The following is a 26,981-nucleotide window of genomic DNA, read 5'->3' on the forward strand; positions in this document are numbered from 1 at the left end:
CCGCGCGCCAAGCACGGGAGGCCCCTTTCACGCCTCCGTCGGTCCCTCTCTCTTTTGAGCAGGGCTGTCCTCGGCGGTGCCTGAGCCGGCATGGAGCCCTCGTCGGGCTGCCCCTTGGTGGAGGACAGCTTCACCCGCTTCTCCTCTCAGAGCAACATCTACGGGCTGGCGGCCTTGCCGGGGGCGGCTCGGGGCGGCGGGCGGGGCCAGGAGGGGCCCTGTGGGGCGGGGCTAGGGCCGGAGGGGGGGCCGGGGGGCGAGGCCGCGGAGGTCCCCAAGGGGGTCCCTGAAGGGGCGCCATGCCTGTCGTCTGGGCAGGAGGGGGCCCCGCGAGCAGGGGGGGCCGGGGGGGACGGGCCGGGGGGCCTCCTGGCCGCCACCCTGAAGGGGAAGGTGATTTATTTCCGCTATCAGGACCTGCGGCAGAAGCTGCGCCCCGTGGCCCGGGAGCTCCAGTTCACCTACATCCCAGGTGAGGGAGGGCTGGGGGTCCCCAGGTAGGTGGGTGGGTCACGAGGTCAGGGTGGGTCACGAGGTCAGGGCCCCTGGGTTCATGCCATCTCCGACCCTGCGGAAAGGATCGTGAGCAGGTGCCACTGTTCTTTGGCCCATTGGGGTAGGGTGGCCAGCCTCCCGGGGGCAACTGGAGATCTCCCGGAATGACGTCCGATCTCCAGGCGACCAAGATCTGTTCACCTTTTTAAAAAATATGGCAGCTTTGGAGGGTGGACTGAATGGCATCCTACCTCTTTGGGTCCCTCCCCTTCCAAAATCCCCACCTCCTCAGACTCCATTCCCCAAATTTCTCGGTATGTCATAAGAACATAAGAACTAGCCTGCTGGATCAGGCCAGAGTCCATCTAGTCCAGCCCTCTGCTACTCGCAGTGGCCCACCGGGTGCCTTTGGGAGCTCACGCGCAGGGTGTGAATGTTAGGGATGTCCCCTAGCCCAGAGTTGGCCACCCTAGGCGTGGGACTGAGATGGAGGAGTGAAGCCACATAAGGCACCTCCAAGCCTCCCCAGAACAAGCTTTTTATGTTGGTGTAATCCTTCCGATGCCCCTGCAAGGTAGGCTGGTATTGTTATCCCATTATTACTGACAGAGGAGATGCAAAAAGAAAAGGTTGCTGGTTCTTTGTAGTTCCCTACTGGTAGATGAAAGTTTTTTTAGCCAACGTGCCATGGGTGAGGGAAGCCATTTATTTTTTAATTTTTGCCTTTTTGTTCCCAACATATGCATAGACACAACCTGACAAACATTTTCTTTTGATCACAAGCGTCCAAGGCAACTGCACACAATTATGCTACATGGAGATTTGGGGGGGAGGGGCGGTGGCAAGGGAAGAGATGAGAGATGCACGCGTCCTGATTCCTTTATAGTACATATTTGCAGATATTCCTCATTTGCATCCATGCCTCTTTAGGGTCTGCATTCTATGCTGAAATATCTTTGCTTCTGGCTGTTGTGGGTTTTCTGGGCTTTGTGGCCGTGGTGTTTGTGAATTTCAATGGCCTCCCCGTGCAGTCTGACATAGTAATTCAGAAGGCTACTATGTCAGACTGCACAGGGAGGCCAGTGAAATTCACAAGCACCAAGACAACTTCAACAAGAAAGAAGAGACTCTTAGAATTAACAAATCTTGGCTCCCAGTACTTAAAAAATGGACTGATAACCCCACCCACAATACAATGCACTCAACCACACCTTTTCCATAGCAAGTTCCACCCAAACACTTACTGATTGGTTCCCCACCCTTGGCCATGAACAATTATATACCCCACTAAACTTTCCCTTCTCACTAGACACAGTGTGTAACAGACTACTCTCTGTGATATACCTCTGAAGATGCCAGGCTGGTGATGGCAGGATGGAACGCTCGGAAACAAGATCTACTCAGACTAAGGGCTAATATTTCAGCCCAGAAAGTTTCCCCACCACAACCAGTTGAATCCGGCCGTGAAAGACTTCAACAATACTTCAACTCTCTCTCTCTCTCTCTCTCTCTCTCTCTCTATCTATCTATCTATCTATCTATCTATCTATCTATCTATCATTCATTCATCTATTCATTCTATCTATCTATCTATCTTATCTTATCCGTCTCTGCTCCGCTCGCTCGCTCGTTCTCGTCAATTGCTCATTGACGAATATCCCACCTAATCCCTGAAGGGCTCTGAGCGCGTTACAAGTTTAAAACATTCCATATAAAAATATAAATCCTAACCAATTAAAAAAAAGGTGAGATGATAATTAACATAAGTTCATCCTTCCCACCATCCACCCTTCCTTCCTTCCCCCAGAGACCAAAGAAGATGTTGTTCTGTGTTCAGTCAATTCGGCTGGCTAGTTGGGAAAGGCCTGGTGGAACAGCCATGTCTTGCAGGCCCTGCGGAACTGACGTAGTCCCCGCAGGGCCCTGACATCACCAGGCAATTTGTTCCACCAGGCTGGAGCCAGGGCCGTAAAAGCCCTGGCTCTTGTCATATCCCTTGAGCTGGGGATCACCAGGAGGTTCCCCTCTGATGAACGGAGGAGCCTTATAGGGGAGATGCTGTCCTGAAGATATGCAGGTCCCCTAGCACTTAAGGCCTTGAAGATCAATACCAACACTTTGAAAAGGGTCCAGAACTCCACCGGCAGTCAGTGTAGTTCTCTAAGAACTGGTGTTGTACGATTGCGACTGGCTGCCCCAGTAAGCACTCTTGCGGCTGCATTCTGAACAAACTTTAATTTCCGGATCAGAGACAAAGGTAGGCCCGTGTAGAGTGAGTGACAGCAGTCTATTCTTGAAGCGACCATTGCATGGATTAGAAGAAGAAGAAGAGTTTGGATTTATATCCCCCCTTTCTCTCCTGTAGGAGACTCAAAGGGGCTGACAATCTCCTTGCCCTTCCCCCTTCACAACAAACACCCTGTGAGGTAGGTGGGGCTCAGAGAGCTCCGAGAAGCTGTGACTAGCCCAAGGTCACCCAGCTGGCGTGTGTGGGAGTGCACAGGCTAATCTGAATTCCCCAGAGAAGCCTCCACAGCTCAGGCGGCAGAGCGGGGAATCAAACCCGGTTCCTCCAGATTAGATACACGAGCTCTTAACCTCCTACGCCACTGCTGCTCCTGTGGCTGTGGTCAGGTTTAGAGAGATACGGAGCCAGCTGCCGCACCTGTCTGAGATGAAAAACGGCAGTCCTGGGCAGTCCTCGTGATCTGGTCCTCCAGCGATCAGCTGGAGTCCAGGATCATACCCAGACTCTTGACAGATGCAGCTAAATGTGCAGCTCGCCATCCCGGGTTGGCATCTGGAAATCCATAGGTCTCTCCACCCGACCAAGCTAGAGAACCTCCGTCTTCGCTGGATGTCTTTGCTGTTTGTTTAAGAATGTAAGGAATTGCATCACTTGCATTCACTCACAAAATACAAGCATTGTAACAGGCAGCTCTGCTATTGGGCTGTTGGTCTTTTATTATTGTTTGAGAGTTCAGTCGTGTCGGTGACAATTCCTCTCCCGTTCGAAACCTTTACGGATCTCTTTTCCCTTTCCAGTTGATGCCGAGATCGTATCCATTGACACATTCAACAAGTCTCCTCCCAAACGGGGTTTGGTGGTGGGAATCACTTTCATTAAGGTATGTAGCTCTTGATTTCTGCTTATAAATATCGTTTCAGAAGGTAGCTGTGTTGGTCTGCTGTGGAACGGTGAGAGTCCAGTTCAGTAGCATCTTAGAGACCAACAAGATTGTGGTGTGGAGGGGAGAGGAGTTTAGGGTGCTGCAGGTCTTTCCTCTAGCTCAGACCTGGGCATTATACAGCCGGATGACCCTGACTGGCCCTTATGACAGACTTGGCCCTGGCCTAAGAGGACCTGTTTAGAACCGCGCTGCTCACGTTAACCCTTCCCCTTCCCCCCTCACACAGTGGCTTCTGGGGCGATCCCCTCCTTTGAAAGCCCCGCAGAAGCCGGTTGTCTTGGCTGCCTGCTTCTGCAGGGCTTTCAAAAGCGCCTCGTCCCCCTGCCTTGCTGGGGAGTGAGGCGTCTTTGAAAGCCCCGCAGAAGCCGGTTGCCTTGGCTGCCTGCTTCTGCGGGGCTTTCAAAAGCGCCAGTCGATGAAAAATGTAGGTCAAGGGACTTAAGTCTCTCCACTTGCTTGATTGTCACAGTCGACAACTATGCAGGTAGGTTAAGCCTGTGATTCTTTGTGCCAAATAGTGTTGTATGCAGGACAGTTGCCACTGATTCCAAGTTGATCTGTGCACCTGTCTGTCACTTATCAGCCCTATTATGCAGGATTGAGTTCAGCCTTTTGGCCCGGCCCTCCACAATATTTTCTGTTGGTTATGCTTCCCCATGGAAAAAATAATTGCCCACCCCTGCTTTAGCTGCTTGTCAAAATGAAATTCCCCAGATAATCTTGTTAACTCCCACAGTTAGGATACTGAAAAGTAAGGCTACAAAGCATACACAAGAATGGCCTGCTTTTCCCAGACTACCCGTTTCATCAGCTGAATGAAAAATCTGAGCCTAATTACTGAACTCAAACTGGACCGTAAGAACATAAAAAAGAGCCTGCTGGATCAGACTAGAGTCCATCTAGTCCAGCCCTCTGCTACTCACAGTGGCCCACCAGGTGCCTTTGGGAGCTCACATGCAGGATGTGAAAGCAATGGCCTTCTGCTGCTGCTGCTGCTCCCGAGCACCTGGTCTGCTAAGGCATTTGCAATCTCAGATCAAGGAGGATCAAGATTGGGAGCCATAGATCGACTTCTCCTTCATAAATCTGTCCAAGCCCCTTTTAAAGCTATCCAGGTTAATGGCTATCACCTCCACCTTTGGCAGTATATTCCAAACACCAATCACATGTTGCGTGAAGAAGTGTTTCCTTTTGTTAGTCCTAATTCTTCCCCCCAGCATTTTCAATGTATGCCCCCCTGGTTCTAGTATTGTGACCAAAAAGCCTTTTCCAAAATGGAGATTTTCCAGAAGGAATGGTTCAAATTATAATGATATACACAGGGGACATCTTATCTGGAAAGTCACATATAGTGGGGGTGGGGAGTGTAGTAAATACAGAGGAAATATGCCGATTTGCTTTTATGTATAGCTTGTATACTTTTATTTATAGCTTGAGCAGCCACAGGGTATGCCATTCCGTTGGTGATGCTTTGATCTTTGTATGTTTTCTTGGAACTGAGCCCTGCTGGGAAGGCAGGCACATTTGCTTAAGCCCGGCTGGGAAGGCAGGCACACCTGCATGATTCAACCTCCTTAGTATGCTCGTTTGTATGTGTCTAAAATGGCGACCCCAGCAAGGGGCTTTCAAGGCAACTGAGAAGTAGAAAGGATCGGCCATTGCCTTCCTCTTGCTTGGTGCCTGCCTTCCGAGGGCTGACCCTGCTACATCATCCTACCTTCTCTCACTTCCCGGCCCAATCCAAGGGGTTTCCCTTTTGTGATTGAACCTTGTATAAAATGACTGCTGAGCAAAGAGATTTCCTTTAACGGATCATGATTTCTTCACCTCCTCTTCTGCTTCAGCATGAAATCTCCCTTGAAATATTGGTCTTGTGAAACCAAAGATTGCACATTTTCCCCCTGGCGTAGGAGGTTAAGAGGTCGTGTATCTAATCTGGAGGAACCAGGTTTGATTCCCAGCTCTGCCAGCCTACTCGAGCTGTGGGAGGGGCTTGTCCTGGGGGAATTCAGGATTGTGGCTGGATTACTCCCACACACGCCAGCTGATTCCGGTGATCTTGGGCTTCAGTCATCACAGCTTCTCGAGCCTCTCGGAGTCTCCCACCTACCTGCACAGGGTGTTTATTTATTGAAGGGGAAGGGAGCAAAGGGAGTTTGGTATCAGCCCTTTGAGTCTCCTTGCAGGAGAGAAAGGGGGGATATAAATCCAAACTCTTCTTCTTCTTCTTCTTCTCTCCCTGCCCCCCTGCACAAGGTGTGGCAAGCAGGGGAGAAGTTGGTATGTAGCAGGAGGGGGGGGGGTTGGCAAAGATCACATCCCCCTGTTGTCCTTTGCTGTCTTTTCCTCTCTTCAGGATTCCAGAGATAAAGCCAGCCCTTTCCTTAACATCTACTGCGACTATGAACCAGGTTCAGAATACAATCTGGATTCCATTGCACGTAAGTTTGGAAGGAGTGCCTTTGTTGTTTAATCCCATCCTCTCTGCCCTTGGCTCTTTCTTTCCAGCCTTTTAGGCTACTCCGATTTTTGAAACCAAAAGGGCTCCAGAAGCAAGCCAAACATATTGTATTGTTTTCTTATGTCACAGTGAGAGCCTAGGCAGATGACAGAATGCAGAACAACCCGACAGCGGGGAGATCTGATTCACAGTGCAGAAGGGCTAAAATTACAAAGCTGGACAACCGTACAAACAAAACTGTTTAAGGCATGCCATAGCATAACACAAAAAGCCGGTCGTGAAGGTGGAGGACAGTGCAGTTAAATAAAAGCGGTACATAAAATAATCATTGCAAAGCACTACAAACCCATCTTCTATAAAGGGACCTCTGCTCTGTTCCAGAATCTATGCCAGTGGTGGAAAGCGCAAGACCTATGGCGAGATGCACCAGAAAGGTGGCACTCAGAGTCCTCTCTAGTGGGGACGCGTGCACAGAGTTAGATGCCATGCATGATAATAGGGTAATTATTTCTGTGGAGATTATTGGCAGTAAAACCTAAGACCTAGTTTTGAGGGAAGCAGTGTAGGTAACTTCCCTGTTAAAAGCGCTGTAAATGATTAAACTCCTACCATTTTCATGGGAAGAACCAAAGCTGATCCTTTACCTTGGGAGTAAGCCTTCAGTTGCCTGGCAATATGGGGCTTAGCTACTGAGTGAAATCCTCCTGGGGTTGTAGATTCACCGCTCGTTAAGCCTGTTACAGGAGTTGCTTCAAAGCAAAAAAAGCTCACCGGCTCACCACTCAAGTAACGCAGCTCTTGGAAAGCCAACCTTATCTTTTTCGAAATTAAAGTATATTCTAGGAGTTAAATTGCAATGGCCAGTTGGCACTTTTTTTGGTTAATAAATAAGTGGGTTTTGGGTTGCAGTCTGGGCACTCAGCCTCGAAAAGGTTCGCCATCACTGATCTATGCAAATATAAACATGCAAATCTATGCAAATATAAATTGTACCTATTTATTTTGGCTGCAAGAGCTTAATGCAGCTGCTCCCCTGTAATTGGAAAAGGCTTCTGCAACTCACATTGGGCCTTTTGAGGCAGGGTGTGGCTTCTTTGCTAGCCATCTCGGGGGGGCTACTGTGTGGCCACAGAGGCAATTCTACTGGAGCACAGAACAGGGCTTTGAAGCTGCTGGCTCTGCGTTCAAGCCCTTCCCCCCAGCAATTGACAATAGAAACCTTCCCCACCTTATAACTACCGTTGCTGGAGGCGTTCCCAATCTGTAATTCCTTTCTTCCAAAGTTAGTTTTGTTGGTTGTTGCTTTCAGCTTCCAGTGCAGCCAAGTAGTGAGTAAAGTAAATAGTGGCATAGTGGTTAAGAGCGGTGGACTCTGATCTGGAGAACTGGGGTTGATTCCCAGCAGGCTCTTATCTGATGAACCGGATCTGTTTCCCTGCTCCTCCACCGGTTGGGTAACCTTGGGATAATTTCATTTTCATTTCACATTTAATTTATATCCCGCCCTCCCCCAGAGGGCTCAGGGCGGCAAACAGCAGTAGTGAACAAACAATAAACAGCAACAACAATAAATCATAATCAACAGCATAATAATAACAGCATAATAAACAGCAACAACAATAAATCAATAACAGCATAATAATGCATCACAATGATATGCTATAAACAATAACCAATTATATCAGCTAACCCCCAAATCACAGTTCCCACATAACCACAAAAACTAAAAACACAGTGAACCAGTATAGAGGCTTCGCTCCATCAACCCTCCCCCAGACAAGTCCCTGAACGGGCGTTTGGTGCTCCTTCGGCACGCTGCCCAAGTCAGCTGCCAGCTTGGGCTGCTGGTTGGGAACTCCCACGTTGTAATGCCAGACCCCACCCCCTGCAGGTGTTTCCAATGGGGTTAGGAGTGGGGAAAGGACCTCCCACCTCCTTCCCATGGGCACCCAGGCACTTGAAATGGCAGCTCACTCAGGAGTGGGACTTCTGCTTGGCTAGCAGGCAGGCAAACCAACAGGGAGGATCTGTCTCAGGCAGGGGTGAACAGGCTGTCTTTTAGAACTCTCTCAGCCCCACTGACTTCACAAAGCGTCTGTTGTAGGGAGAGGAAGGGGAAGGGAGTTTGTAAGTCGCTCTGAGACTCCTTACAGGAGAGAAAGGTGGGGGTTATGAATCCAAACTCTTAATAAAGCTCATCATGAGCCCCGTGGTTCAGACTGGGAAGCTGCAGCGTAGCGGTCAAAGCTCTGCTCATGATCTGAGTTCAATCCTGATAGAAGTCGGTTTTGGCTCAAGGCTTGCTCAGCCTTCGGGCCTTCCGAGGTTAATAAAATGACTGTTCAGCTTCCTGGAGGGAAAAGGTGGGTGATGTGGGGAGGCTGTGGCAAACCACCCCGCAAACACAGTCTGCCAAGGAAACATTGTGCTGTGGTGTCACCCCATGTGTCAGTAATGACCTGGTGCTTACACAAGGGACTTCTCTTCAATAAAGCTCATCTTTTGAAAGTTCTTGAGACACCCTTTCAGTTTAGTTAGCCAAACACAGAGTGGATTCTGGAAATCAGGTACTGGCAACTGAGTGACAAGAAGATGGAAGAAGAAGAAGAAGATGGAAGAAGAAGAAGAAGAAGAAGAAGAGAGGAGGAGGAGGAGTTTGGATTTATATCCCCCCTTTCTCTCCTGTAGGAGACTCAAAGGGGCTTACAACTTCCTTTGCCCTTTCCCTCCCTTCCTCACAAACAAACACCCCTGTGAGGTGGGCGGGGCTGAGAGAGCTCTGAAGAGCTGTGATTCTGGCCTGGGCATCGAATGCTGGCGCAGGTAGAGCACAGGCTGACCCTGAATTCCCCAGATAAGCCTCCACAGCTCAAGGGGCAGAGCAGGGAATCAAACCCGGTTCCTCTGACTGCACCCACTCTTAGCCGTTTCAAATACCACGCCTAATTGCTGCTCCCTGGTGGTATTGTGTTTTGTAGAAATGCTTTTTCTGTGCATCAGTCACAGAATAGACGTGTGCGCCAATCCACCCCATTCTGTAATTGTCAAACCTCGAGTCCGAAAATAGTAGAAACTGTAGATTTGCTCTAAAGTCTTTATTTTGCAGTGAAAGGTAAACATCAGCAAAGAGGAATCTGAAGATTCCCGCTCAAACCTGCTGCCTATATTATTTATTTATTTATTTATTTATTTATTTATTTATTTATTTATTTATTTATTTATTTATTTATTTATTTATTTATTTATTTATTTATGATAATCTTTTTATAATCACCGCCCCATCCCAAGGGTTCTGGGCGGTGTACAAACAGGATAAAAAAACAATAGTATAGGTAAATAAAAACATTAAAAGCAGCAACAAAGTTAAATCCACAATTTCATCAGGAAAAAGTAAAAAATATAAATCGGGCCCAACATCTTAATTTTTAAGATTCTTCCCTCCCCACTCTTCCCCCCCCCCCAGGGGAGGCATGGTGGTCTCGGCTAGATGACAATGGCCGACCCAATTGTCCTGGTCGGGCTGAGGGCCAAGCAGGGAAGGGCACCACATCAGCCGCCAGTTCCTCCAGCGTCCCGTCTCAAGCGGAACAGCTCCCGCCTTGCAGTGCCCTAAGCGGAATCCGGGCCATGGTCCCAAGCGGAGGGCCCGGACAGCTGGAGTGGGAGAGCGTTTCCACCAGGCCGCCGGGCCAGAGCCGCAGGCCCTGGCCCGCTGGGAGGCTACAGGGACCACCAATGGGCAATTGGCCTCTAGCTGGACTGGGAGAGGCCGTGCAGGGACGTGCATGGGGTGATATGCGGTCTCAAGATAATGCCATGGTCCCAGGCCGCTGTGAAGGCTTTAAAGGTCAACACCCAACACCTTGAAAATGATCCGAATCCTACTTGGGAGCCAGGTGCAGCTGGCGCAACACCGGGCTGGAGGTGTCCCCAGGTGGCGCTACTCCGCCAGCAGGCGCAGCCGCCTGTATGCTGGACCAGCTTTTAATCTCTTGGATCAGGCGCAAGAAGGAAGGCTCAGCGTAGAGCGAAGTTACACATAGTCCAATCTGAGGTGACCGCTAAGTGCGTGGATCACAGTGGCTAGGGTTGAAGCCCTGCTTGGAGAGGGAAAGTGAGCCAGCCGGCTTGGGCGGCGTGGAAAAGCAGCCCTGAGCTGTATGGGCTGCACCTGGGTCTCCATTGAGAGAGACAAATCCAGGTGGACTCCCCAGGCTGTGACGGACGGAGGGGGGCTCGGCGCCAATGTACCGCCCCTCCCACACCGGCGGCTGGAAAGTCCCCCCCTCTCCCTCACGGCCCAGCCAGAGGATCTCCGTCTTCGATGGGTTCAGTTGTAACCTGCTCTGTCGCAACCAGCCAGCTACCGCCTCCAAACAGTGCTGTAGAGGTTTCGCGAGGGGCGGCAGCTGCTCCCTCCATCAATCAGAATGAGCTTGAAAGCGTCATTCTGGGCATACTGATGACAAATCAGCCCAAAACTCCGCACCAGCTGAGCAAGGGGTCGCATATAGATGTTAAACATTCCCTACTGTCCCCTCCCCCAGAGCCAAACGGCCTCCACATTCCCTACTACAAAGCATTACCAGCCTGGGAACAGTTCACCCTCCCCTCCAGATAAGATCTGGTCAAGGCTGTCCTGGGAAGGAGGGAGAGAGCCCCGGACATCTGCAAAGTAACAAGCAGTAATAGACCATTCCCCCCTTGCCATGGCTGCCACAGTCCTGACAATAATTCCCACTTCGTTCCTCAGCAAGCGGGCATAGGATTGCAGCTCTTAATTAACTTTTGGGTCCAAATTTTGCACTCTTTGCGAGGCCTTCTGTGTATTGCCATCTCCAGACAACTGAGCGGGCGGACCGAGGCATCAGTAGGGTGGGAATCTTAACAATCGGGGTAAGTCGGCCACCCAGATTTTGAGGGAGAGCTGAACACATCGGTAGAAGCGCGAGACTGATTTGCAGCGAATGCATCGGTCGCAGAGTGCAAGAAGTGAGCTACTGTGGGCAGTGAGCAAAATGGTTGGTGGTCTTTCTTCAGTGCATCTTGGCTGATTTATTGGGTTGGCCTAGAGCAGTGATGGCGAACCTATGGCATGGGTGCCAGAGGTGGCACTCTGAGCCCTCTCTGTGGGCACGTGCAAATAGAGCCCCCCCCCCCCACCCCGCACAAACATCTAGGCTGGCCTGGGCCGCTGGGCTCGATTATTAGCATTAAACCCAAGACCTAGTTTGGGGGAAGCAGTGTAGCTAACCCTGTTAAGCGCTGTTAAACCCCACTGATTTTCCTGCAAAGAATTAAAGCACGATCCTTTACCTGGGAGTGAGCTCAGTTGCTGGCACTTGGTTGGCACTTTGCAATAAATAAGTGGGTTTTGGGTTGCAATTTGGGCACTCGGTCTCGAAAAGGTTCGCTATCACTGGCCTATAGGTCCACATTATCATTCGATAAAGAATTATTTGCTCCGTCAGCATCAGAGAGAATGGTTAGAGCTCTTTCAGGGGAGGAAAGGAACATGATTACACGATTTCTTGTTTGTTTCAGAGGCGCTTCCTTCTTTCTTTCTCTCCAGTGAGCTGCTTGAACTTAGAACTACAGTTTACCCCTTTCCAGCTCTACCATGCAGAGTAGGTATACATCCTCTCTCCTCCCTCCCAGGCATTTTTTCATTCCTGTTTTTGTGGAAGCCCGATATTTTTCTGCTCCTGTGGATTTTCCTCTTTCTTGATCTCGATCAGCGTATTTATATCTTCTCTGCGCAGATATCCGCCTGAGGAGACTCATAGGGGGGGAAATAAAATCAAAACAAATAAATTGTGTGCATTTGAACCAGGGAATCTGTGAAAGAATTTTTTTAGCAGTTGCAAAATCTCCTCATAGTTATTACTTATTTGGAAAATTTCCCTGATGCTCTTCCAAGAAAGCTGCCTAAACTGTCCATGTGTTAAAACCGCAATCATAAAAAGCCAGTGAAAGCTTCCAACAGCCTTGAAATGTGTAAGGTAGATTTTCCATTCGCTCCAGCTGCATCCGATGCAGAGATGCCAAATGGCCCTTCTTTCTTGGAGCTGAGCGAGAAGGAACCAAATGTGGCCGGAAGCCTGGTCTATCTCTACTGAACTTCTGATTTGTGTCGCTTTTGAGGGTGCGTGTGTGTGTGTGCGTGTTGTGATTTCAGAATTGTTTTTTTTTTAACTCGGAAAACTCACAAATTTAATTTTATAGATACTCTCTGACACCCATTCCAACCCCTGGTTTTCCATAATTGAAGAAAAAATTGCTTCTATTGGACTGTCAGTGGATTCACTTTGCCCTTTGTCCTATTCAGAAGTTTATAGGAAATTAAAAGGTCAACTATTGGATAGAGAGTTCTCTACCCTAATCACCGCAGCCAAGAAAACGTGCTCCCCCCTGTATTTTTCTCTCCCATTTGAATGGGGCCACTTGGCACACTACCTGTATTGCTTAATAAAACCTGTTCAAGGAGATATTGCCAGTGATGCTCGCCGGGTTTAATGTTATGCCTTCTGCCTTGTTACATGGCAGATTTAATAAGCAAGAAAAGGCTAAAAAAGATTACGCTGCCCAATGTAAATTCGATGGCTCCAGTCTGGAATTCCTTCTGGCCCACCACACTGACTACACTGTCTCAGATTCAAGGAAATCAGATCCAAGTATGTGGGAATCTGACTCCTTTTACATTTTTACCCTCATCTCCCCGATTTAATTAGATTACACGTAATTTTGTTGGACAACCCTGATCCTTCTCTGTATGATAGTGGCAGACTTTCTCCTGGAAATTACTACACGCCAGTAGATTTCCTTCGACCAGTATTGTATATGCTTTTTAATCCGTTTTTTATTATTGTTGTACTGTTGTCTATGCCAATAAAGGCTTGCTTCTCGCGGATACTTTTTTCCTCATCAAAGTTTTCTTCTTGCCTTGTAGAGTCCAGGTTGCGGGCCAGCCAGAGACAGTCTTCCTGCTGAGCGGTAATGATCCTGCAATTCACCTGTACAAAGAGGTGAGACCATCAAGAGAATTGGCTCTACCTTTTCGAGTCCTCCTCTCCCTCCCACTCTTTCTCTTTGGGGTCTGTCTGATTGGTGCCTATCACCATTTTCTTTGTCCTGCTCTGATAAGGTGCTCTCGGGAATTTTCCCACCAAAATTCTAACTGTCACTGTGAGGGCTCACGGAGCAGCCCCCCCCCTCCCCATCTTGAGCACTGAGGTACTGTCACAATATTACACCCATGCGTATTCCAACTCACTAGGTGAATATCATTTAAACATTATCTTTCTATCACAAATATACAAAAAATTTTCACTGGTAAGTATACCATCAGGTATGGCTATAAAACCTCTAGATTAGGTTTTTATTTCAGCAGTCCTTTGTCAAGCCAATCTGAAATGTACAAATAGATATATAAGGTCTATCTAATCCTTTCATTTTCATATAATTAACAAAAACCCAAAGAACCGTCCCATATGCACTTACAATTGTTGCACAGAATATTCTTTTTCCTTACTCCTCCAGGAGCACAACTGTTTTTTCTTACGCCATATAAAAAATAAAACATTCATATTATTCAATATTATATTCCTATTACGCTATATATATTTTTATATAGCGTAAGAAAAAACAGTTTGTATATTTGTGATAGAAAGATAATGTTGAAATGATACTCACCTAGTGAGTTGGAGTACGCATGGGTGTAATATTGTGACAGTACCTGTTGTACGCCTGCCTTGATTATTATTGTTGAGCACTGAGGTAGCATAATTGGCTATTTGTTACCCACCTTACAAAAATGAGTGAACTAAGTCAGAAAACTGTAAAACTGCTCAGTTGCGACAGAGGAGTATATCATAAATATGAAATCCCCCAAATTCTCTTTTCTTTTTCTGTCCGACATCCAAAAACGAATAAAGGCACAAGAGGCCTTTCAAGAAGTTAAACCATCACAAGAAGTTTTTATTTCCAGGAACACTAAAAAATGTTGGCAAGGGCAAAATATTTACAAGCTAACTGAAATCGGGCAAGTCAGCAAGTTGGTTTATAGTTCAGTGCAGGCCGCAGCCTTCTGCTGTGTTTGACACAAGTTACCTCGCTGGAGTTCGGCCTCTCTGCCTCTCTCACTTAGTTGTTACCATCTCAGGCTTCCGCATAGGATGTTCCATTAAATAAAAATAAAATACTTTAAAATAATTATTAGCAATGCTTCGTTTCCTAAGAAGATTTTCCTTAAAAATCCTTTCCTTTTGTCAGTGTGATATTACTCCACCCACTCTCCAAAGACAATATTGTCAACAACAACAACAGCCACCTTTATTTGGCATTTAAAAATAGGTTCTAGAGCGTTGCCAGACATTTTTGAAATACAAATCAAGAGTACATTCAAAGCGCAGACAGGAAGACTGTATATAGCAGTAGACATTACTTAGAAAGTTCTGTCACTTGCAAAAGAAATTTTGCTACTTTTTCCAAGAGCATGACACCTGCGTTGTTTAACAGAAGCTCCACAACAGAACAGTCAAAGTCACTTCCAGATTTGTCTAGGGCCAGCCTGGGAGAGAAATTCCTGATGCCCACATATCTCGGACAGTCAAGAATAATGTGAGCAAGAGTCTCCACTTGATTTTTACAGTGTGGACAAACCCGATCCTGGAGAGGTATGGATAAGTAACGACCCTTTGTAATGGCCGATGGGAAGGTATTGGATCTGGCCCTTGTGATAATCCATCTCTGTTGGGGTTCAGTTAATAATTCAAGATATTTGGCTATGTGCCCCTGTTCCGGTATTATTCCGACAGAGAGGGGTGAGCATGGATTTATTTGCTTGCCCCAACAAGATATGATATTCCTGTTCTAGAAGTTTACTTTTCAAGGTTTGGAAAATTTCTCTGGGTGTCAGCATACAGAGATCTTCCAGCAATACACCTATTGAGTAAATTTTTGATTTGAGAAGTTGATACCATTCGGAGGCAAATACGTCTGGGCGCGCTGTGTATATTAAACTGCGCACATCAGAGTTAAAACGACAATCTTGTCTAGGCCCCAGGTTGATTTTCCTGAGCTGTATTTTTCTTCAATTTTCTGACCCTTGCACATAAAAATCCGCTCCTGTTCTAAGTATCCTGCTTGTTTTCCAGACTGGATCTTTCCCCTTCGGAGAACCTCGAATATCAGCCCTGCGTCAGCTTTAATGTGTTCTGGTTTAAACCAGGGACAAGTACAGAGTTGCTTTAGTCCCTCTTCCACAGAGCCTTCCGGACCCTGCCAGAGAGTCAGTGTAGTGTAGCGGTTCACCTTTCACACTAGGACAGGGGTCTGCAACCTGTGGCGCTCCAGATGTTCATGGACTACAATTCCCATCAGCCCCTGCCAGCATGGCCAATTGGGGGCTGGTGGGAATTGTAGTCCACGAACATCTGCAGCACCATAGGTTGGCCACCCCTAATGTGAATGAACAATTTTAATCAGATTCAGTTTTTACTTTGCTGTTCCCTTCCCGAGCTCTTCCATTTTTACTTTGGAAAATCCAGTGCCTGACTTTGTTTCCCCTCTGCACTTTGAAACAGTTTTATTATGGAGGGTCAGAATTGAGGCTTCCAGCAGTCCAGAAACCCCCGCCAGCCCACCCAGGGGCCATCCGGTACACCTCAGAGTCAGAGTCGTTTATGTACTGTTGTACATAATGGAGCAGCAGTGGCATAGGAGGTTAAGAGCTCGTGTATCTAATCTGGAGGAACCGGGTTTGATTCCCCGCTCTGCCGCCTGAGCTGTGGAGGCTTGTCTGGGGAATTCAGATTAGCCTGTGCACTCCCACACACGCCAGCTGGGTGACCTTGGGCTAGTCACAGCTTCTCGGAGCTCTCTCAGCCCCACCTACCTCACAGGGTGTTTGTTGTGAGGGGGGGAAGGGCAAGGAGATTGTCAGCCCCTTTGAGTGTCCTGCAGGAGAAAAAGGGGGGATATAAATCCAAATCCAAACACTTGTAGCCTTAGGCCAGAACATTATTAAATTACAGATCACCTGGTACAAAAATTATTACAGCATATTACTAATGTATTAAAAGTAAAATAAACCCCCCCAAATAAACCCTGCGTAAGCATGAAAACATTTGGCTTTATGTTGGTTGCTAAAAAGAAAAAAGACTTCCCAACGAGATAGTATCAGGCAATAAAAAACTAGTGCTTTCCTCATCGGGGCTGGGAAAAGTTGCCAGAAATTGATTTAGCAGTTTAAAATGCATGGGGACAAAGAAGGAGCCGTATAAAACATAATGGACAATATCGTCAACCTGACTGCAAGCACAGGGATATTCTGCAGGGGTTTTCTAGAAACTGCCCTGAAAGAATTCAGATGGCATCGTCTGGAGATGTGCCTTAGAAATTGCTTTTCTTATTGAGGCATTGGTTGAATCGGCTAAGTAATGGGATACATTTTTTTTTTCTTAAATGGAAAATACAAAAAAAAATTTAGATGGGTGCAACGTGCTGATATCACGAAGGGCATCTTTTTCAAAAAGCAATCTGTGGATTTCTGTTAGGTCCCAACGCTTTATCACCTCTGGGAAGGGAAGGAAGAAAACTGGAAAACCGGGAACAGTAATTTAGAGCGTTGGCTCTGTCCTTTGAAATACCAAAGGCTGTATTTTACCAAACGGTCGTTGTCGATAACCAGCAAGTTACCTGTAGTATTTTAATAATTTCAAGCGGACTCTTGAAGCGCTCGAAGGGAGACCAACAGCTGACCTTAAAAACGGAGCAGGGGCGCCCCGGCGGGTTTTTCTTAGGAAGGTGTTTTGAATGATTTCAAGCTGAGCGAGAATTCTTCCACTCCATCCCCAAGTTTCAATCCCATACAAAGGCCACGTTATGACTTTCCCCTGAAATGTTTTATTAGCTGGCATGATAAGCTGTCTGCCCTTTGGAAACAAAGATTTTAAAATGGCTCTCATCAAGTTAAACTTCTTGGATTGTTCCCCCCCCCCCCATTTGTACAAACTAAAACGTGATGGATTGACTTGATGGGTTTTGTTGGACATGTTAGCATAGAATCATAGAGTTGGGAGAGACCGCAAGGGCCATCCCGTCCAACCCCCTGCCATGCAGGAACACACAGTCAAAGCACCCTAGACCAGTGTTGGCGATCCTTTGGCATTCCAGATGTTATGGACTACAATTCCCATCAGCCTCTGCCAGCATGGCCAATTGACCATGCTGGCAGAGGCTGATGGGAATTGTAGTCCACAACATCTAGAGTGCCAAAGGTTCACCACCACGGCCCTAGACAGATGGCCACCCAGCCTCTGCTTAAAAACCTTGAAAGATTTCAATTGACATGGGTGCTGTGTGGTTTCCGGGCTGTATGGCCGTGTTCTAGCAGCATTCTCTCCTGACGTTTCGCCTGCATCTGTGGCTGGCATCTTCAGAGGATCCTCTGAAGATGCCAGCCACAGATGCAGGCGAAACGTCAGGAGAGAATGCTGCTAGAACACGGCCATACAGCCCGGAAACCACACAGCACCCAAGTGATTCCGGCCGTGAAAGCCTTCGACCATACATTTCAATTGACATCCTTCCAGGGGCATAGCTACCATGGGGACGTGTGGGGACAAATGTCCCGGGCGCCCACCATTTGATCGGGGGGAGGGAGGAAGGGGGCGCAGAAAAATGTGGGTTCGTTTGTATTTTTTTGATATTTTTAGTGTTTTTACTTTGTCGGCCAGCAGGGGGTGCAGTTTTTAGGCCAGCGGCCCCAAAATTTCAGGCTATCATCAAGCGACACTCCTGGTAATACCAGCTGTTTTGGGGTGGACCCCCCCCCCCCCCAAGCATCACTTTCAATGTTGTTTAAACTAGGGAGCCCAGAGTCTCCCTTTAAGGTGGATTTAAAAGGAGAATCTGGGCTTTCTAGTCTGAACAACATTAGAAGTGATGCTGTTTCAGGGTGGATCTCCTCGCCCACCCCCCCGACAGCATCACTAGGGAGCCCTGGATGTGTTCAGATTTGTAAGTTGGGGTATGTTCTGTAATGTGATGGTGACTTTGAGATGACCTGGTGCAAAAAATCATTCTTCTGTTGGGGGGGGGGGCTCTGCCAATACGGGAGGGGGGGGGAGCAGGGGGCGGAAAACTCAGATTTTGCCCCGGGCTTCATTTTCCCTGCATCTTTCAATTGAACGTTTTTGAGAGCAATCGTGGGTCCACGTGAGTCTTCTCATGGCTGGAAAAGGGGCTACAAACCCATAAACCACAAGGCTGGCAAAGGGCTCCAGAGCCCTGTGTGCTTTGCCCTCAGACCCAAAGGGCTCTTTGACCTCCCTCTCCTCATTTGAATAGCAGGAGCAGCTTGGACAAAACCTCTCTCCTTGTTATGCTGCCCTGTTCCTTGCTCACGCACCCGGGAGGGGGAAATTTGCTAAAGCCTCCGATGCAGTGTATGCTGGGGAAGCAGAGGTTGAAGAGCCCTTTGCCTGTGCAGTCACCCCTCCCACGACACTAGGGTTGGGGACGTGGTGCCCCTGACGATCTGGAAATCTGCATAAAATTTTTGGCCCTCCCTTCGTACCAGAGAAGAAGCCTGAATTTTTTTCTTTTTTTAACTTCCAAAAAAGAAATTGTGCATATTTTACTTACTTACTTACTTACTTACTTACTTACTTACTTACTTACTTACTTACTTACTTACTTACTTACTTACTTACTTACTTACTTACTTACTTACTTACTTACTTACTTACTTACTTACTTACTTAATTTATTTCTTAGGCTTTTATACTGCCCCATCCCCGAAGGGCTCCGGGCGGTGTACAACATGTAGAAGTAACAATATAAGATAGTTAAAACATTTAAAAGCAGCGATAAAACCATAAGAATTAATTCTAATAATTATACAGTAAATCTCAGCAAAATGAAAATATGAGTGGCGTCCAGCATTCTACTTTTAAAGTTCCCTCCCCCCAAAAGGGAGGAATGGTGAGTTATTGAACTTATTGAACTTATAGGCCGCCTCATCCCCGAAGGGCTCGAGGCGGCTCACAATACGGCTGTGCTACCGAACAGCAAATCAACAGCATAAAAACACTAAACCCGTTAAAACCTATGCAGCAATTACAAACAGCGAGGAACTGTAAATTAAAACAACCAAAGTTTTTATCAAACAGAAGTTGTTTAAAAACAGGCGCCCGATCTATGGCACTAAAAGATAAAATATGTTGATATTGTACAATACTATACATACTTTTTAGGCATTCCTGAGTTTCTAGACTTTTCCTGTACTGTCTGCTGGCCTTCGTGTGCTGTCTGCGGCTTCCGCAAAACTCCCCCCCACCCCCCACCCAATTCCCATTTAATTTCTTATGCCGACCCGCAATATATCAAAACCGCAATAAGGAGAGTTGCGATGTGGAAGGGATAATTGTATTTCCACCCACACAGGGGCAAGCTGGGAGACCGAGTGAGTGTTCCTTCTTCAGTTAGGACAAAGTAAACACAGGCCCTGCTTGGAAATCAGGGTTCTGCAGGCAAAATATCCTGTGGCTATTTACGCCAAAGGCGAATGTGGGCGATAGAGCCCTAGACCAGTGATAGCGAACCTATGGCCCGGGTGCCAGAGGTGGCACTCGGAGCCCTCTCTGTTGGCACATGGACACAGAGTAGTCATGTGGGGGGCGGAAAATCACCCCCCCACACACACACATCTAGGCTGGCCTGGGCCACTGAGCACGACGTGCGCGCACTGCAGTGAGCAGGGAGGACTCGGCTGGCAGGCCTGGTGCCTGTGCTCCGGGTGGCTGCTGCCCGAGGGGGGCGGTCACAGAGGAGGCTGAGATGCTGGAGAGACAAAGAGCGGTGCATGTGGGACTTGCTGGAGGCTAGAGCAGGCTGGCCCCTGCTCAAGCGGGTGGGGCGGAGGAAGAGGGAACCAACCGGATTTTTCTAAACTAAAACCTCAGCATTCAGTTTAAATTGCCAGGTTGGCACTTTGCGATAAATAAGTGGGTTTTGGGTTGCCGTTTGGGCACTTGGTCTCAAAAAGGTTCGCCATCACTGCCCTAGACTCTCCTGTGGAGCCTGGCAAACCTCTCTTTGGCTTCCCTTCCCTCCTCTCCTCCCTGCATGACAACACTCTGAATGTTTTCGGGGGTGGGGTCCCACTAATTTGAGGGCGTCAAAGTGCACCCCCTTCCTGCAGAACGAAGAACTGCACCAGTTTGAGGAGCAGCCGGTGGAGGATCTGTTTCCTGAACTCAAGGACCTTCCGAGCAAGTAAGCAGCCCCCTCCCAGCGGCTGGGCAGGTTGACCTGGGAACGGTGTGATATGATGCATGGGGGTGGGTGGGTGTAGGGGTCCCCCTAATAATCTGTGAGCGTGTTGCTATGCAGAGGTAGGCAATGGCAAACCACCTCTGTATATCTTTTGCCCTGACCTGGATGGTTTAGGCTAGCCTGGTCTTGGAAGCGAAACAGGGTCAGCCATGGTTAGTATTTGGACGGGAGACCGTCAAGGAAGTCCAGGGTGGCTAAGCAGAGGCAGCTAGAGGCAAACCACTGCTGAAAGTTTTTTCTCTTGATAACCTGTGGGGTCGCCATGTCAACTGGGACTTGACAGCCCTTTCCGTCCCCAACCCCCAGGGTACGGTTCCCCACCCTGTGCCTCCCCTCCTGTCTGGCTTGCTCAGGATGCTGCTGTGGTCATCTCTCCCCTTCTCCCCTTCTCAGTGTTCTGTGGTTGGACGTTTTCAACATTCCCGACTCAGGGCGGCGCATCACTGCCTTTGGTTGCCAGAGCGGCTACATCCGGCTTGCTCACGTCAACCCGGCCAGCAGAGGTAAGACCCTCACATCAACCCGGCCAGCAGAGGTTGTTAAGCCCCTGAGCCACAGCTCTTTGCTTGTGACTGGGTGGGGAGATGCAGCTGTGCCTCTTCTGCAGCTTTCTATGATGGGACACAGAAGTATGGGGTAGTGGTTAGAGCAGAGACGGGGCTACAAGGAGGCGGGGGGCCCACGTTGCACCGGACCCACGCCAGGGGGGTGGAAAATCACCCCCCCCCCCCCGCGGCTCTCCCCCGGTGGCGGGAGCCCCCCACACTTATCTTAGTGAGACAGTGCAGGCTGGAGAAGCAGCCTGTTCCCTTCAGGCTAAAAAACGGCCTGGTGGGAACTACACCTCCCATGGGACCTTGGGACTCGCAAGGTCTCATGGGAAGCGTAGATCACACCAGGCCATTTTCAGCCTGAAGGGAACAGGCCGCTTCTCCAGCCTGCACTGTCTCACTAAGGTAAGTGGGGAGGGGTGGGACGGAAAACCCAGAGTGCGCACCGGGCGCAGTACAGCCCGGCTACATCTCTGGGTTAGAGCTTTCAGACCAAGTCTTGAGTGTACATCTCCACTGTGCTCTGGAACTCCGTAGGGAATTTTGGGACAGCTTCCTGTCTCTCTCCCTGATGTGCCACACAGGGTTTATTTTATGTATTTAAAACATTTATTAGCCGCCTTTCTAGAAAAAGAAAAAGTAGATGAGTTTGGATTTATACGTTGCTTTCCTCCCCTGTAAGGAGTCTCAAGGTGGCTTACAAACCCGTTTTCTTCCATTTCCCAGGACAGACACCTTGTGAGGCAGGTGGGGCTGAGAGAGTTCAGAGAAAACCTGGACTAGCCCGAGGTCACTCAGCAGGCTTCATGTGTAGGAGTTGGGAGACAAATCTGGTTCACTAAATAAGAGTCTGCCGCTTATGTGAAGGACTGGGGAATCAAACTGGTTCTCCTTATTTGAGTCCACCTGCTCTTAATCGCTACACAGGAGCAGCAGAGGTTAAGAGCTCGTGTATCTAATCTGGAGGAACCAGGTTTGATTCCCAGCTCTGCCGCCTGAGCTGTGGAGGTTTATCTGGGGAATTCAGATTAGCCTGTACACTCCCACACACGCCAGCTGGGCTAGTCCCAGTTCTTCGGAGCTCTCTCAGCCCCACCCACCTCACAGGGTGTTTGTTGTGAGGGGGGGGGGGGGAAGGGCGAGGAGATTGTAAGCCCCTTTGAGTGTCCTGCAGGAGAGAAAGGGGGGATATAAATCCAAACTCCTCCTCCTCCTCTTCTTCTTCTCCTTCTTCTCCTTCTTCTCCTTCTCCTTCTTTTTCTCCTTCTCCTCCTCCTCCTCCTTCTTCTCCTTCTTCTCCTTCTCCTCCTCCTCCTTCTTCTCCTCCTTCTCCTCCTCCTCCTCCTTCTCCTCCTCCTCCTCCTTCTCCTCCTCCTCCTCCTCCTCCTCCTCCTCCTTCTCCTTCTCCTCCTTCTCCTTCTCCTCCTCCTCCTCCTTCTTCTCCTTCTTCTGCTCCTCCTCCTCCTCCTCCTCCTTCTCCTTCTGCTCCTCCTCCTCCTCTTCTTCTCCTCCTCCTTCTCCTACTCCTTCTCCTCCTCCTCCTCCTCCTTCTTCTCCTTCTTCTCCTTCTCCTCCTCCTCCTCCTCCTCCTCCTCCTCCTCCTCCTCCTCCTCCTCCTCCTCCTCCTCCTCCTCCTCCTCCTCCTCCTTCTCCTCCTCCTCCTCCTCCTCCTCCTCCTCCTCCTCCTCCTCCTCCTCCTTCTACACCACGCTGGCTCTTCTTTCCACCTTATAGATACTCAAAGCAGTTTACAATAATACAAAATACAGTTAAAAGTGCTGGTTAAGATCAAAATGCATTTAAAAGTACTAGTTAAAATCAATAATCTAAAACTGCTGGTAGGCAGAAGAACTTATCAAAAGCCATCGTGAATAAAACCTCCTTCAGCTGTCTCCTGGATATTGAGAACAAGAGGTCCAGACGCACCTTCTCAGGGAGGCTGTTCCATAGCCGGGGCTGCCACCGAAAAGGCCCTCCCTCGCGTACCCATCAAATGAGCTTTTCAGTCTGGAGGGCCTCTTGCTGTGATCTCAGTTGCAGGGCAGGAACGTGGGGAAGAAAATAGTCCTTCAGGTCCCCCAGTCCCAAGCTGTGTAGGGCTTTAAAGGTCAAAATTACCACATATGTCCCAGCTCGACCTCTGCGCTCGGCAGAGGCCAACCTACTGGAGATCCCTGGCCCCTCAGTGATGCGGCTGGCCTCCACTCGGGCCAGGGCCTTTACGGCTCTGGCCCCTGCCTGGGGGAACACTCTCCCTCCAGCTGTCCGGGCCCTGCGGGATCTTGGTGATTTCTGCAGGGCCTGCAAGACTGAGCTGTTCCACCGGGCTTTTGGAGAAACCAGTCGCTGAGTGGGACCCATTATTGGGATATATGGGTCCTTAATACCATCAGGACCCCCTACCTCTCCCCGCTCCTCCTAGGAGGATTAGGTCTAGGTGGGAGGCCATCTTAGGATACAACCGTTGTTTTTGTTACATTTATGGAAGTCTTGTTATGATGTTTTTATTTATGGCTTTATGTTGTACACCGCCCAGAGCGCTTCGGGGATGGGGCGGTATATTAAATAGATAGATAGATGGATAGATAGATAGAAAGAAAGAAAGAAACAAACAAACAAACAAACAAACAAACAAACAAACAAACACACACACACCTTGGATTAGTCTTGGGGGTGGCAAATGGTCCTGGCTGCTGCTCCAGCCGCCACGATTTGCACTCACAGCAGCCTTTCAACCCACTTGCGGCAGAAGAGGGGGAAACCACACACGGCCCACTGCTTCGAGTGCCTTTGGGAGCACAGGAGGGATGAATACGCAGCCGTGGCTGACCTGGGCCTTCTCCAGAGCCCCCGTGGCTGCAGAGGTGGCTGATCATGGCCCCTCCCTATTTTTCTCCTCCCCGTCTTAGAAGTGCTGCAGAGCTGGAACGTCCTGCAAGATGGGCCCATCTCCAAAGTCCTCGTGTTTGCCTTAGCGGCTCCCTGCTGTCCAGACGAGCTCGTGGAGACCACAGCTACACATGGTAAAGAACAAGACCCCCTAAGTTTGGGGGTGCCATCTGGTTTCCTGTGATGCCCAGAAGCTTGAGAGGTGTCGGGCATGAGGGAAGGCATCTCTGCTGTCTTTCTGAGAGGAGCAATGTGTTACAAAACTGGGTGTAAATGACAAAGGAGATTACATCCCTGGCATTATCCATTAAAAAGATCAGGTAGTAGGTAATGTGAAACACCTCCACCTGAGGTGGAGCCTTCAGAGGTGAGGTGAGACCCTTCAGAGCAACTGCCAGTCTGAGTAGGCAATACCTGAGACCCTTCAGAGCAGCTGCCAGTCTGAGTAGGCAATACCTGAGACCCTTCAGAGCAGCTGCCAGTCTGAGTAGGCAGAACCTGAGACCCTTCAGAGCAGCTGCCAGTCTGAGTAGGCAATACCTGAGACCCTTCAGAGCAGCTGCCAGTCTGAGTAGGCAATGCCTGAGACCCTTCAGAGCAGCTGCCAGTCTGAGTAGGCAGTACCTGAGACCTTGAAGAGCTGCTGCTGCTGCTGCTGCTGAGTAGACAAACCTCACCTGATTCAAGGTGAGGCAGCATCACATGTGCTCACGTTTCCACTTGATTTTGCATCTTCTCCCCAGGTACCGCCGGCAGCTGCAACCAGAGCTACAGCATTCTGGTCACCAGCACTATCGAGCTCTCCGTCGTGTACAGGTGAGGGGAGAGGGGAGAGCAGAAGGCTTTGCCGGCCCAGGATGGGCGGCTTGCTCTTCAGGCAGCGTCTCCTGCCTCCCTTCCTTCCAGGAACGTCCTGCAGAACGGCCTCGGGGACCAGCTGGTCCTGCCGTCGAGCGACCAGTATGACAGCGTGATCTGCGCCCTGGTGACCGACGTCGACTTTGACCGCGAGCCTGAGATCCTGCTGGGGACGTACGGGCAGGTGAGGGATGGGATGGGGGCGGGGCCGTGGCTCAGTGGCAGAGCATCCCTGCCACAATGCGGAAGGAGCAGCAGTGGCGTGGTGGTTAAGAGCAGGTGCACTCTAATCTGGAGAACCGGGTTTGATTCCCTGCTCTGCCACCTGAGCTGTGGAGGCTTATCTGGGGATTTCAGATTAGCCTTTGCACTCCTACACACACCAGCTGGGTAATCTTGGGCTAGTCACAGTTCTTCGGAGCTCTCTCATCCCCACCCACCTCACAGGGTGTTTGTTGTGAGGGTGGGGAAGGGAAATGAGTTTGTAAGCCCCTTTTGAGTCTCCTTCCGGGAGAGAAAGGAGGGATATAAATCCAACTCTTCGTCTTAATCCCCGGGCGTGTCTTCAGTCCAACGGATCAGGCCAGAGTGAATGTGAAAAACTTGGGAAGAATACCAGGGGTCTGCAACCGGTGGCTCTCCAGATGCTCATGGACTACAATTCCCATCAGCCACAGACACACACACACAGACACACAGACACACACACACACACACACACACACACACACACACACACACACACACACACACACACTCTTGAGAGGAAGTCCCAACCATTTCAATTTTGAAGCGGAGCCCTCCCAGCGCATACCTGTTCTACACCCATGAGTGACAGAGACTTGCTTTCAAAGAAAGTAAAGTAGGAGAGAGCTTTGGGAATCTGCGGTACGGGCCATGCTGATTTTTAGGAGGCTGTTTCACATGGCGTTTTGCAGCTTCTTGTCCTTTGTAGGAGTTGCTGTGCTACAAGTACTTCCTGCCGGAAGGGGAGTTCCGTCTTCTCTGGCAGCGCGCTTTCCCCAGCCCTTTGCTGTCCATGGAGTACGTTGATCTGACCTGTGATGGACTCTGTGAGCTGGCTGTGGTGTGCCTGAAAGGGCTGCATATTCTGCAGGTACGGCAGAGGAGTAGCTGGGCCATTCCGCGCCCGGTGCGCACTCTGCGTTTTCTGCCCCCCACCCCGGTGCTCCACCCCCCAACACACACAGTTACTTTAGTTCAGCCTGAAAGGGGAGGCTAGAAAAGCGGCCTGTTCACTTGAGGCTGAAAATGACCTGGTGGGAACTACACTTCGTAAGGTCACATGGGAAGTGTAGTTCCCACCAGGCCGTTTTCAGCCTCAAGTGAAACAGGCTGCTTTTCCAGCTTCCACTTTCAGGCTGAACTAAGGTAAGTGGGGAGGAGCCACCCCACCAGGCACGCACCCGGTGCAATGCACCCTCCCGTCCCTTGGTAGCTCTGGCTCTGAGGTATGGGAAGGGAGGGATTTCCAGCGGGAAAAAAGTGGTGGCAGAGAAGCCTTTCATGGCTGGAATCATCTGACTGTTGCAGGTTTTCTGGGCTGTATGGCCTGGTCAACTAGATTGTGTCCCTAATGTTTTGCCTGCATCTATGGCTATCTTGCTGCTGCTGCTGCTGCAAGAAAGAGGCTTGTTTTTTAAAATAGAAGCTTATCTGAAAGCAAGTTTTAAAAATGCCCTCCCAATCATCGAGGAGGACAGAAGTGGAACAGGGGAGGTGGGGTGGAGCCAGAAAGAGACCCTGCTTGATATCTATGTATTGATACAGGCATTTGAGAAACGGGAAGAAGTCGGCAACAGGGAAGAGGACAAGGGGAAGAGTGCAAAGCAGCATGAGGGAGTGGGGGGGAAAAAACTAGGTGGGCTGGCAATGGAGGGAAGAGGTCCAGGCAAAGCTGTCTCCATTGGCAAATCTGCCCGCTCCGGCTGCAAAGCAAAATTAAATTCATGCCAGAAGTTGAGTGCTTGCACCACGAGGAGAATAGAAAGTGAAAAAGCGAGGAAGCGTGCGGGAGAAATCTTTGCTGGCGACAGCAGATCTTCATCTCGCCTCGTTGGGCAGCAGATGCTTTGTGCATCACTAGCCAGGGTTTCCCCAACTCTGCTAGGTGAGATCCTTTTAACCCCAAAGTGTTCATGGATTTGTAACCCCAAAGGCCTAACCCCCAAATAG

The 26,981-nt window shown here is 49.3% G+C and overlaps 1 protein-coding gene across 1 annotated transcript; it reads left to right on the plus strand.

The window, feature by feature from the left end:
* On the plus strand, positions 1-26,981 carry KPTN (kaptin, actin binding protein). Its single transcript, XM_048501726.1, has 12 exons — positions 1-472; positions 3,541-3,623; positions 6,043-6,127; positions 11,720-11,774; positions 13,097-13,172; positions 20,354-20,427; positions 20,881-20,990; positions 23,948-24,061; positions 24,671-24,743; positions 24,834-24,969; positions 25,741-25,902; positions 26,577-26,981. The coding sequence occupies exons 1-12, from the start codon at positions 91-93 to the stop codon at positions 26,979-26,981; spliced, it is 1,755 nt and encodes a 584-aa protein (XP_048357683.1). The 5' UTR covers positions 1-90.

Source organism: Sphaerodactylus townsendi, linkage group LG06, assembly GCF_021028975.2.
Source record: "Sphaerodactylus townsendi isolate TG3544 linkage group LG06, MPM_Stown_v2.3, whole genome shotgun sequence".
NCBI lineage: Eukaryota > Metazoa > Chordata > Lepidosauria > Squamata > Sphaerodactylidae > Sphaerodactylus > Sphaerodactylus townsendi.